General features: G+C 41.6%; 1 protein-coding gene across 1 annotated transcript in view; it reads left to right on the top strand.

Moving 5' to 3' along the window:
• Positions 1-12,513, top strand: part of LOC128879648 (synaptogenesis protein syg-2-like) — a 138,240-nt gene extending 125,727 nt beyond the window's left edge. The window contains exons 10-12 of the mRNA XM_054128981.1: positions 6,672-6,920; positions 7,636-7,916; positions 10,110-12,513. Of these exons, the coding sequence (XP_053984956.1) occupies positions 6,672-6,920; positions 7,636-7,916; positions 10,110-10,253 (674 nt within the window). The 3' untranslated portion in view covers positions 10,254-12,513. The remainder of the gene's footprint in view (positions 1-6,671; positions 6,921-7,635; positions 7,917-10,109) is intronic.
• Positions 12,514-13,841: the final 1,328 nt, after the last annotated feature.

The following is a 13,841-nucleotide window of genomic DNA, read 5'->3' as shown; positions in this document are numbered from 1 at the left end:
TTCGTTTATCAATCTCTAGTAGTTGTCACTTCGCAGCTGAATATTTTGTGTCTGTTAGTAAACAAATTTTCTTATATACTAAACAAATTCTCTTTCGTTAAATTCTTGTTCTTTCATTCGTCAAAATTATTTTAATCTTTTGGTCTCTTTGTAATCTTATTTAAAAAAAAATATATATAGTGTATCATCGTATACGGAGATCATGATTCGTAGCTTCAAGATCTTTCAAATGATACCTAACTTCTGTAGTTTAGGCCACTGCGTCCTGTATCTGTATACTAAATTGGATATTTGGAAAGTTTGTTCAACCATAAAAATAATGTAATACGAAGTAAAAAGTGGTTGAATACGGTCCCGCTCCTCTTCTTTTATGTGTACCGAATTTCATCTCGAGATAAACCGCGAAAGTCGTAAAGTACCGCATTAACGTGTTCATTTGAAATTACAATTTTCTGAGAATGAGATATTCAGAGAAATTTATAGAGCCTGGAGATCTGTTCGGCGTAGTCTTTCACTTCTAATGATAACAAGTGTGGTATTACAGAGAACCCCGAGGCTGTGCTTCAAATAGTCGATTCCATTATGAGAGGGAATGCTAGACAAGACATAGAAGTGGCAGCTTGACGTCGTTAATTCGATAACGGTCTAATTAATACTTGAAACGAGAATCAATGGAAGTATGAATGACCAATTAGTGCACAGTCATCGCGTTACTCAATGATGTACAGAAACTTGAAGATTTCACAATGAATATGAATATAAAATTATCATTCTGTTATTTTAGTTATTTTTTCTATCATCCATGAAAAAGAAAAGAGAGAAACGCGAATTATTCGTATTCGAAAGAAAACCTATCAATTTCGCGGAACGAATGGACTATTACATGCACGATTGCCACGGAGACAACATCCCGTAGACTACTGACATTAGCAAACACCGCGATACGCCCCCTAAAATGAAACAACGGTCCGTAGGTCCGCCAATTTTCCCTTTGCTATGCAAAAAGATACTGCTGCTGCCATTAACGAATACCCTCGAAAGTTGCTAGTTAAATATTCAAGGGACGCGACGAGGAAAGCAGTGGAAACGTAGCGGCACGCAACGTTCCTGTCGGATATGCAGCGTCTATGCTAAGAATTTCGTGCATGTTTAGCCGGTTATTTCCACTATAAGAGGCAGCCTCGGCGTATCGTGAGTTGTTGTTGCATTAAATTCGCCGTCGTGACTGCAACGTAGCAGCAGGTATATCAATATTTGGCAACAGTTGACGTGGCGGTGCCTGTTCACGTCGTTGCTTCATTATTTGCTTCTGTTCCCGCCACAATTAGTAATGGAACGGTAGCTAGAGCGAAGCTCACGAGTTTCAACGCAAACAATCCACGGACCGTATTTAAACCCGTTGAGTATGTTTAGCTCACCAATGGGAATAGTTGAGACACCAGACTTACGATACCCGTTCCGCAACGAAACTTCTGGCTCGTTTAGACTGTTTCAGCGGATTAGAAACGCGCCGGATCGTCGCTGCGATTTCAAACCGGTGATTTCTTGCTGACACCAGGGAGAGAATTGCACGTCCACCCACGTTATGACGCGTACCGGGTACGGGTATCGTGCGAAATGCTGTTTCTGAAATCGAGCTGAGGATAATGGAGGAAATTATCGACACCCACGCTGTTCAAAATTCAGATATATAATTTATTTACGGGTACGACTCGACTGTTAAATTAACCCTGATCGATACATTAATATGTAATACATTTACTAGAGTTCCGTTTATGGGTATTATTTATTAGTAATATAAAGTTTACGAATATATATTTATATTCGGTTGACGCATTTAAAGTGTAAATATATCGCGCGAGGTACTTTTAATTCATAACTCTTTCGTTGAGTTGTTTGTCAGGATTTTCTGATAAACTTGAACAATACAATCATAACACACAAAGGGTTGCTTCGTAAGTCAAATTCAACAAAATTTTTAACACTTTGTTTTTAATACTTAACTCGAAGCATCGATAGCGCGCAACGCAAAACGTCAGATCAAACGCAACATTCATCCAGCACCGTTAAAAACACTAGACGTTCCCTATCAGGAGTTTGCTTCATCCGCGTGAAAAACCCGCAATCCCGAAACGCTCGCCGATTCATAGAGGTACCGATTTGGATGAAACGTGGCCATATTGCGCCGCGCCGCGAGAACCTCTGAACCTTCTCATCACCCGACGATGCATACGTTTATTAGAGGCAGAAATTGAGAGCGAATGACCAAATTGGCATATTTTGTTGTACCTTTTGCAATTTCGCTTTCGCCATTTCGTCAGGGCGATCGATTAATCTCCTGTCGAGCGTGTTCCGGTGCCGAGCGAGCCGAAGGGACATGGATGGGAGTGGCGAGCAACCAATTTCGCGGCGGAAAAAGTTTAATTACACTCGATGCCAGGGACATATTCCGGTGTAAACAACTGTCTACACGTCACTGCGGGAGAAAGACAGCATGGACGCGCTTGGCTCCTCGCTGGGTTCTTCCACGGATCGTGCTTCGGTCGACGTGGAATACTCGCTCGGTCATGGGATGTCCTTGCGACTACTCCAACCCTTTCGTGGCTACGTCCCACGGCTCTTTTTATTCTCTCCGCGAGTGTTGCTCGATTCGCGAGGTTTAAATTGGTCCGCTTTCTGCCGACAATCAAAGTCTAATCAAACTTTAACGTGTATCGCGATTGCTTCCCAGGCTCCCGTCCGACCAGGGAATTCGAGATTACACGATCTACGACGGGAGAAAAGATAGCGTCGGACTCTGGAAACGCCGAGTACGGATGTTTCGAGGTCCTGGATGCCTGAGGGAAAGAACATTACTCGATAATGGTTGTTTTTGTTAGTCGTTGGAAGGAGATAAGTAATAATAATATAAAAGTATCTGTGTATCCTTGGAAATATTGTATTATATTATCGAAGTATAAATCGTGTCACTTTTTACAATTTGTTCCGCCATATTGCATCCGACATTTTGATTTTCTAACTTTCGAGTTTAGATTATCTATTTTTCGCACTACAATTTAAACGATCGTCAAAGACATCTCGAAACGTTTCCGCGCCTCTATATGAGCATTATTTAATTTAATTCCGCGGTATGTTACCGTCGAATATTCCACGTAATGGAAGCTACATTTCCCAAATTTCTGTTACTAATAATTTCCAGTCCCTTCCTTCGAATGATTACAGATATAAAACGTTCGAATTGCAATTAAACGAGCACGGTATGCATACAATTTAATTCCCAGAAAATCACGGAAACATTTCATTCGAAATGGAGAATTGTGTCAGTCGCTTACGCGTCGACATTCTCGGGACTCTCTTACTTTTTGTCGTTCGGTGTGCACGTCCACCCAGTCCCGCTTCTAAATACTTTTCCTAGAATCGTAATGTTTTCCTAATGGAAAACGTCCGTTTTAACTGTTTCACGCGCGCGCATGTATTAGGCGTCGTTTCAATGGAAAAATGTAGCAATTTCTTTTTTCCATAGCTTTGATTTTTTTTTGGAGCTGTCATTAAATGCATCAAAATACAGTGAAGTTGTTACGGACGTGTGCAGTTTCCTCATTTGGAATCTGCACTTTTGTTCCGATGCGTACGTTTGATAAGCATTGCGCGGGAACAGTCAAGTATTAAATATCAGAGTACGAAGACGCATGGCATCTTTGGGATTGTTAAAATTGCTGGTAATTGGGAAGCTTTTTTCAAGATATCGATTTTTTATGCCGCAAAGCTTTTTCCCCCCGAGCCAATAAACTATAGTAGTTTTCAGCTCGATTGACTTTTATTTATTTATTAGATTTCCTTTCTTATTATCCAGAAAGACGAAATCACGTTGGGGATTGGAATCTTTCTAACTTCTATCGTTTACGATTCATTAATACCGCTTTTCATTTGGGTTGTTTCGCTCGAATCTTCCGCGAATTTATCGACTCTATTTCATACAGGTTTCAAGCCCGCTTCACAAACAAAAAGATGGGATGAATGGAAATTTCCATGAAAATGAAAAGAACAAGCCTCTGGAACTACCCGCTGTTAATCAGCTGGAGCGGTACAGCTGGAATGTTTATAAAATGCAGAGCCCCGGTAATTTTTGGTATTCTATTCCATACGTGAGCGCAATGGCCAGTCCTTCGTCTGGCAGTTCCATCATTTTTCGCGTATTGTTTATACGCTCCACGCGTGCATTTACGATGGACAAATTAGATTTCGTCGAACATAATCATCGTTGGACAAAGCATTTTATTGTGTCAACTTGGTGAATGACGAGTGGTTCCATTGTAAAAAATTTAATATTATCCTTCGACGATTTTTCATTGTTCAAACGGTAATGAATTTTTTATTACCATTCGGTTTGAATGTAAAAGTGACAATGGTCCTGGAATACGGGACATTTTTCTTACTTTGCGTGCCGTACTTTTCGTATGCATACGAATTTCGGTTAATTAAATACCGATGGACGCCCGTACTGATAACTAATTCAATTAGTTCGTAATAACAAACGAATAATTTGTATTCATTACTTTCCATTTTCGGTGTACAGAAAGGAACGCTCGTTCATCATAATTTTGATATATGTAAAACATAAAATTGTGCTGCAACGTAAAATTGATGCAAAACAGTGAAATTTACTGCTTTTATTATCGAGATATATCTTTAATTTTATACGAAGAGATACGTTGCTATGGACGGAACATATTAAAAAAGTATATATATATATACATATCTTTAAAAAGTTTTTAAAAAAAAGAAATGAGAAACAAATCCTCTTCTCCAACATCTCCCAATCAATTGCATCATAATTTGTCTAATTTAAATTACCTATTCAAATGACTACAACTCTATCTCAAGAAGTACAAGAGCCACTTTTACTCTTGGCCAATCGCATATTTGAAACAATGTACTCGCTACCATTATATTTTACAAGTATACAAATTATTCTCCCCTTGTAGGTGCTATTCTCTATGAAACAGTAAAGCAGAAATAGTTACCAATACTAAATATGATCGGTGCATATCCTCCGGTAAAAGTAAATCATTTTCCTCGAATAGCATTATCGACGTGCGGTTGCCGACACCAGCGTTCCTCCTTAAGTCTCTATAATTTAGAAATTCCACAAATTGTTAGGATCTGTTCCCGGAACTCGTCCGACCAGCGACCGAGTTATTTCCGAAACGTGCCACAAACTACCGCCCGATATTCCGCAAAAGTTCTCAACTAATATCTATCCAACGGACCATGCAACAGCTGACGAACGGGGCTGTAGATCGTAACCAAACAGCCTTATTAATACTTGTCCGGCGAACGTGTTCGCGCAAACTCCAATTAGCGAGCAGTATCGCCATCGGTGGCGTCCGACGGGGGCGGTTTCACGTCAAAAATTGGTTTTGGCGGGCGCGCGGAAGCGTTCGAAAACGAGCCGCGAAAGGGGGAAAGGGGAGGGTCGTGCGTTAATACTTTACAACGCTTATATACCGAACAAAATTTACAACGCGTAACATCGGCGCGACTAGCTTTACCCCGATTAAAGCCCAAAGCGACTGCAGCTCCTAACGGCTGATTTACGATTCACCCCCTGCAGAGCGTAGCGGTGGGACGCGTACGCTTTCACGCGTCTGCACGGATCCACGCGCTTCCACGTGCTCAGACGGTCAAAGCCCGACGTGGACGGGACACCATCAACGATGCACACCGCGACAAGTCGATGCAGGAACGTTTATCTAATTATATACATCGGCTGAACCGTATATACCGCCGGTAATTAATACACCTTACCTAATACCTTCGCTAATTATCCAACGGTTTATTAAGTCTGACCGGCATCGAGGCTTCCGTCCGATCCCAGATCAATGAAACGACGAGTACGAGAGAGGAGACCTCACGACTAGGGGAAGTTTGTTGAGGACGCTTCGGGTAAAATGCTTTTGGGAGATCGGGTCAGAATCTTTGGGAACTCTCGCGTCAACGTTGAGACAGGGTTGAACCCTCGTTAGGGTTAAGCTCCTGTCACGGCACCGACTCCACACGTAAGGAGTAACCTGGAGGAAAGCGTACTTGATACCGCTGGAGAATAGAGTTGGGTGAGAGTTCGAGTGCTTGTTGTCAAGGAATTCTATACGATACGATGAGGGGGATAGTCGTTGCGATCATTGCGAAATAGGAAATGACGCTTTGGTAATAGGTAACACTTTGGAGTGGTTTTTGAACCTAAGAGGTAATGGGATTTTAGCTTTAGGACCACGTGTTTGGGTTATAAAAAAGCATCATTTCGAAATCACAAACACTCAGATAAGTCGTCGTTTTCCTTGACTTTGCTCGCGATAAACTAATTCCTGCAGTCGTTCGATCAGTTCGACCCGCAACGCGCCTACCCGGCGACAAATAAAACTGCGATTGGCCGAAAAGCAGGAAGAACGGAAAGCACTATCCCAGCGAGCGATAAATTTAGCAGCGTCGGGCCAACAAAATCGGTGCGCCCGTAACGCGAGTGACCGAGCGTGGGTAAAAATATACTTGCGGCAATAATCGGGGGGGGGGGGGGGGGGGGACGCAGGGACAAAACAGAGAAACGGGGGAGGAGATAGGTAGTTCGATAGGAGTTCCGGTTGATCGAGCATTTTGCATCGGTGCCGTGACAGGTACCACGGACGCGTCGATGCTGAGCCCGTTGCTGCTGGGACTGGCAGCAACAGCGACCCTTTTGGCCCTGGCCGTAGCTGGAATCCTGGCGGCGCTCTACCGGAAGCACTCGAACGGCCGGCCCGGAAGTCCAAAGCACGCTCCCATCGTGTGCGAGCCACCTAATGCAGGTGCAACTACCCCGGTGCACCCTCAGACCAAGCAGGCGGTCGATGACATCGATCCGGACATCATACCCAACGAGTATGGTGAGTGTACGAGTTTCCGATTGTTCGAAACGTGCGCCAAATTACGGCCTACCGGCACACAAGGCGCACGTAAAGGCGAACAGCACACCCGGACGCTCGCTCGCACGTACACATGCATACGATCCTTTCCGGCGGCGCACTTTTGCCGATTTTATCGCGATGAAAATTTGATTGAACGCGGCATGCAATGCTTTAATCTCTTCTTCTTGTTACTTACGATTTTACTGCCTATTTAATTTAATCGCGCACGTTTTCTTGTATCGGTGTTGCGATCAAAGTCGAAGTATCGCAGACAGCGAGTCCGCGGTAATGTTTTTTAAAAAGAAATTAAACGTAGGCGAGCGAAATGAGAACATGTCACACGTGAAAATAATGTCATATTTAGTAGTCTGAAGATTCAACGAAATAAATCGTGTACTCTTGAATATACGAGGGATGGGTGAATGAAAGGATTGCGGGACGGGAAATAAATGAATGCAAACACAAGGTTTTAAATCTTCGCGTTTAATAGTTTTTTATAAAGATTGAAAATATTTTAGGGTCGTGAGAAATCGCGACCCGAGACACATTTTTGCTAGAAAGTCTCGCATAAATCTCCGTGTTGTAATTCTCTGACCTATTGTCCACGCGCAAAGATCGCTCATGTCTAGATTTAATCGACTAATCTGCTTAGTGGACGTGGAACTTTGCATGGCTTCGTCGAATCTGTTCTCAGAGAGAAGACCCCTAACGTACACACCGATATACAAGACGCCCCCGCAGCGGAGAAAGAAGGATCGGCTCATGGACGACGCGATCTCGCCGGAGAAAAGGCCGATCGTACAGCACGCATTGGATCTACCCCCGGACCCGATCATGAACGATTGTCTACCAACGCCGGCCATAAATTACCCACAGAATCACGTCTCCCAGTCGAACGCATACAATCATCCACCCACTATGGCGGACTTCAAGCAAATGGCGATGGACGCTTACAATCAGCGAAATAACCAAAACGTGAGTTACGAAATCTCTTTCAACGCATAGACTTTGTCAAAACAAGCAGCGTCAATCGCGTATATCGTAACTCGTTAAGAAAATTCATTACACCATTGTTAGTTATTTTTTTTTTTAAGTAAAAGCAAACCCCTTGTATTATGCTGTGTATTTAGTGACACCCTGTACAAGTTGTCTCGAAGACTGTGTAGTACAGTGTAGTGTGGATTACTAAGGGGACCACTTTATTCGATAAACCCTTAATTGGATTTCATGCCGAGTAGAAGATTTAAATATACACTTTACGGTTTTATTATGATTGATAGCGGTCGATCACAAGCGATTATGAGGGTTATAAATCCTATTAATTCCCACTCTTGTCGCAAAATATTTCTTCGGCAGTTGTTTCTTGAAACTTTTTAATCTGAAACTTAGCATAATCATTTTATTTTTATGAAGACAATCTTTCCTTCTGGTACGAAGTACTAATCAGTATAAATTATTCACAATCATCGCGAAATTATAACCGGCAAAATGAAACAGAACGAATTCTACGTATTTTCTCCTCCCTCCCTCTACCCTAATTTCCCCATCTGTCGCATTTCAATCGAGCAAAAGTGACAAAAACGTCTATAGATCGAGTTAACCGATACTCCGGGAGGAGAGTTAATTGATCGTCCGCGCGGGTGTATAAATCATTCCGATAATTAGCCTCGTAAACTCATTACGGTCTGTAAATTTAATCGGCGCCCTTTTTTCGCGACATCCAATAGAGTATATTTAGTCGAAACGGTTTGATTAATGAGACGCAATTAACGCCTCCCTTTGCCGTGGAAGGGCGAGGGTTGTTAAGGAAAAATTAGGGACTAGCATAGAATTACAAACGAATGGTCGATAAGTACGATCCAATATTTGAAAGTACCATCAAATATTTCCCTCGTCAACAAACAAAGTATTAGTTTATCCCAAAAATGTTTGTTCTCGATATCTGATTTGTTGTTGGTCGATGATATATCTGGATCCCTGTCCTCGGAATACGCGGACCTGTATTTTTAACCTAACCCTGGATCGGCTAGCCAGGGTTAGCCTCACAAAAGAGTCCGGTCAGTAAATCCAAGATGAAGCCCCGCAGAAAGTCTCAGCTCCGTAAGAAAAGAAGCTACACCCCATTATCCACAATCGATACTTCGATAGTACTGCGCCCTCCGCGAGATTTCATTCAATCAATATTTATTGAGAAAACGCAAAGAACTTTCGAGACAACCTAATAATACTCGTACAATCGACTCCGCCGCTGTAAACGCGACTCCGCCCTGTCGATTTTTCCTCGTTACGCCGACGAGGTTGTTTTAAATATTCGAAGTTTCGAAGACGACGGTAACGGGATACGAGCCAAGAAAAGGGATCGGCCGCTTTAATATACGGCAGTCTTCTATTTTAACTTTTCCGGTTTAGCGAAGCCTTGGGTTATCTGCGCTTCCGCGAGTTTAATTACGTCGAAGTTTTCTCGATAATTCGAGAGGGCCAGTTACGCCCGATGCGCGTAACTCCCGTCTCGAACTCGACTTCCGTTTCCCTTCGACGCTGGTCGCGTTCCATTAAGTGTCTGAATAATTTTAATATCGAATCGCTTGTCCCTCCCCCACTCCACCTCACCCCCTGTCCACGATCCACCCCACTTACCCACGTTTCATTAACTGGCCCCGATATTCGCTTTCGATGTTTTCGTTCCAGTGTTTTTGTTTTCCCAGCATTACGCATACCCGCGGGGTACTCGATTATTTTCGCCGTCGCGGTTGCACCTCGGCCGTTCCATTATTAATTTCAACCCCCGAATTTGCAATTTTCACAAGTATCGGCGAATTTGCATTTCTATATTTTCTTTTCCGCGTTCTCTCCGTGAACCTACTATAAATTAAAATTTTCCGTTATCGCGTCGCACGTATCTACAAGGTATTCCACTTATCGCGATCTTTACGAAATATATTTGCTTCTATTGTGATAGGGTAACGTGGTTTTGGTTGTAATTTGTAACTAGTTCCTCGAGTCTTTTGTTGAGTAACATTCTGCTTCCATCGTTGGCATCAGCGATTACCATTAAGCTGGTGATGCAAAGTTAAATCTGTATAAAAAAAAAAAAGTATATATTACCCATGACATCACAACCCGGAAAATTTCGACTGAAAACGGGACCCAAATCCGACTTGTTCGCAGGTGTACTACAGTCTCCAGAGGTCGAGCAAAGGGCTGTCGTCGATGCCGCAGAGGCCGGTCTCCTCGTCGGTCTCGGCGCAGGGCAAGTTCCATCAGCCGGAAGTGGTGACACGCTCGAATCGAATACAAGAGAGTTGTATATAAATTCCACGATTACGGGGGAATTCCCCTTTCCGCGAAACCCGAACGGCTCCGCGAACACTCGCGATGAGTCGCCAAGCTGCGAATTCCCGCGAACGGGATCACACGTGGCGTCTTCCTACGGTCGACGGTGTGAATTCACGATCGACCGACCTGGAACACTGCGAACGTATCGCTGTACAAAATCGACGAACAATTTTCAGGTCGACGTGACGGAAACGTGGACCCCTGTATCGATGATACCGAGCCTCGGGCTTCCGTCGACGGGAACGACGCGAAATTGGACACGTACATAGGTGTCGCCGCGGCCTCGGTCGTGAAGTTAATGAAACGTCGACGATTAGAGAACTCGATCGGTTAACGGGGCGAGTGTATCGGGGTTGCGTTACGATTCCGTTCGATTGTTCGTTCTTTTTCTACCTGGAGATTTTTATAATAGAGTTTGGCCACGTTCGCGCGTAAACGAGAAACGTGAGAGGTTCGATAAGATAGTGCAAATAGCTAGCAATTTGACGAAGCAACGTCGCCGAATTAACGAACACACGGGAGCCGGATATTCGAGTCTTCGTTTCCGTTCACGGACAACCCAGGCACGAGATACCGTGTGTTTTACTGTTTATATGAGATTAGTTTTTGTACAAAGATCTATTGTAAATAGGCGAGACTGCCTGGCCCCTTAGTGGATAGTCAACCGATGTCCGAATTTCATTCGCTAAGTGTCACAGTTAGAGGCGGCGGGGTGGATTGTTCGGCGGGGTAAGATAAATACTCGACGCCATACGAAATAAAGTGGATACGTTTCACCTGTTTTACAGAAACGAGTGTCTTGGCTGCTTGTCGTCCAGCGCCGAACCTTAACCCCCGTCGCCGATCCTCTCTATTAAGAGACGGGAAAAACGTACGAAACGAGGAGCCGAAATTTTCGGTCGCGCGTGACTCGAATCGTTGACAGCGATCGCATTGACCATCGAGTTTCGCCTTCTCCATTTCAAACGTGAAGCAAATCTTAATGCACCGCGTGCATCCACGACGGTGAAAGTCCCATGAAAATTTTATTCGAGCGCCAAACACGTCGCGGCGGGGCCCCCTTTCGCCGACGATCCCGAGGGTTTCAATTTCAGACGGCGTATAGTTTAAGCGATACGACTAACCTTTCGTTTCAGTATAATCGGTTAGGTTAGGGAATAAATTCTTTCCGAGTTCAGGTATCGTGGTGAACTATGCTACATCCGTGGCTAAGAATTTCGATGTAAATAAGTGACCGGTTGCTTTGATACGGATTGAAGTTAAATTTGTTGCACTATTAGAAAAAGTTACATTTTTTTTTTTTTAGCGCAAAGAGGTTATTCTTTGAGAGAGGGAGATACAAAATGTAGATAAAATGTGAAGGATATAGTTTATTCTTATGAGTCTTTGGGTTTGAGAAAATTTATTTTGATGATTCATGGAGTAGAATGAAATGAACAAAAATAAATAAATTAATGCTTGTAAATTGAAGCTGTAGAAAATAAAATACACAAATTGCGTGTTTGAGTTTCACTTGTTAAACTGTAATAATCGTACAAAAATTAGTATCACACTGATGAACATAAATTCACGATAGTAGAAAACAGATGCTACTTACTTGACTGACCATTTGTCGTCATTTCTACTTGTATCAGTATTTATAAATGTCGATAACAGCTTGCCATATTACATATTTTATGTAATACAGCTAGATCATCAGAAAATATTAAGATCAAGGACAAAAATAATATTAAACCACTGCCAATATCCCCAAAACCAATATAAGTAGAATTATCCGATTTTGGTCAGACATGATAGGCAACTACATATAAACTCGACGAAATGAAAAATCGATTTTCTCGAAGAGAAGACCTTCTAAGAAAAATTATTATTTTATACATTTCATTCATTTTTATATGAACAATAACTTCCTTTCAGGTCATAATATAAATTCTGTCTCATTTTGCCTATTTTTTCATAAAAGTCTTTTTATAACGTTCGAAATAGCCATATCTGTTATTAAAAATTCTTTCATTAAAATATTCATATTCAAAGCAAGTTTGAAAATAAAATTTCCTATATTTATAAAAGAAATATATATTTCCATAGTGAACGAGGTCAAACCACGTTTGTAATCATTGGAAAGAATTTATTCAATAACCGTATAATATTCTAACAATTAGCCTAACATCTATATAATATTATGTTCATGTTTGGGATCATTTTAACCGTAATGAAGATTTATTTTATCAATTATTCTCGTTCTTTTATTACAACTGCGAAAAGCAATACTCCCTCTTCCTGATTTCCATTTTTTTTATTGTGATAATCGTTCCACGTTTCTACATTAATCGGACATTTCGTATGTGTTTACGTTATAATGAAACTTAAATACAAGACTATCTAGTCATTTCTGTTACTCATTCCTCGTTGTACATTGCACAACTTTTATTTTTATTGCTACGGTTGAAACATTTAATGTAAATTGTAAAATACTCTGAATACAATTCTTTGTATCGTAAGTTCTACATTAACTTCCTAACATATAAACATTTTTTCATTTTACGGATAAGAAGCGATTAAATTTACCTGGTACGGAATTGAAGTCCATAGGTAAGTACTGTAAGAAATTTTTTATATTTTTCGTGGTAGCTACGCGATAGTATTTTTCAGGGTAGAACAGGTGGAGCCAGGCGGAAAATGAGCACAAGTTATTTCGTTTACGAGTTTGGAAAAATGTTGCAGTTTACGTGGTTGGACGTAACCATATTTCAGTGACGCCACACAAAAAGTAGAGTCTTGAATTAGTCGGCATAATACTTAAACTTGTTCCGGTACTTTAATAGAAAAATGTTTAATTATTATAGATATAGGTATATATTTGCGCGCTTCAATAAAAAGCAGATCGTCACTTGTTCGTTAATTTTGAAGGGAGTCGCAAACCAATTCGACGGAGGCGAGAGCTCTATTGGGCGAGATGCAGTAATTCGAGCATTTCCACGGAATCCCGCAGTACTACGGTGTTTGCATACATTGTACACCTTCGGTCCTACTAACAGGGACTAACCCAGGACGCCCGGCATACCCTATTATTATACGTGCCAACCGTGTCTCTGGGGCTGTTAAGACGACCTACTCTACATCTACCGTTTGCGTACCTTTCCCCGCACCTCGAGCTGTCACCTATTCTGCTTACAGTACGCTCTGTAATTATGATATATTCAAGCATTGTAATACGATGATTTTATAGCGGATGCAGACACCAACTCAAGTCATCACAGTGGCACGTCAACAGATACGCTGATAGATGAGTAAAGTCTATGAGATTGAATTATTTTTAATTGTTGAAATTATGGAAGTCTTAGATCCGACACGATGGTTGATTAACTGTTTAAGAAATTTGGTGGAATATTCAAAATATTCAGTTCACATTGAAAATACCGAATTCGTAAGGTATTTCCTCAAATCATATTACTAATAAATTATTATATATCTTTTCAAAGAAGCTAATGGAAAGTGTTATACGCTACTTCAAAATATACTATAAACAGATAAAATCAATTAACACGACTCCGATATAATTAT

The sequence above is a fragment of the Hylaeus volcanicus genome, chromosome 7 (genome assembly GCF_026283585.1).
Source record: "Hylaeus volcanicus isolate JK05 chromosome 7, UHH_iyHylVolc1.0_haploid, whole genome shotgun sequence".
NCBI classification, from domain to species: Eukaryota; Metazoa; Arthropoda; class Insecta; order Hymenoptera; family Colletidae; genus Hylaeus; species Hylaeus volcanicus.
Note: the sequence above shows the minus strand (reverse complement) of the source record. Positions and strands in the feature narration are given on the sequence as shown.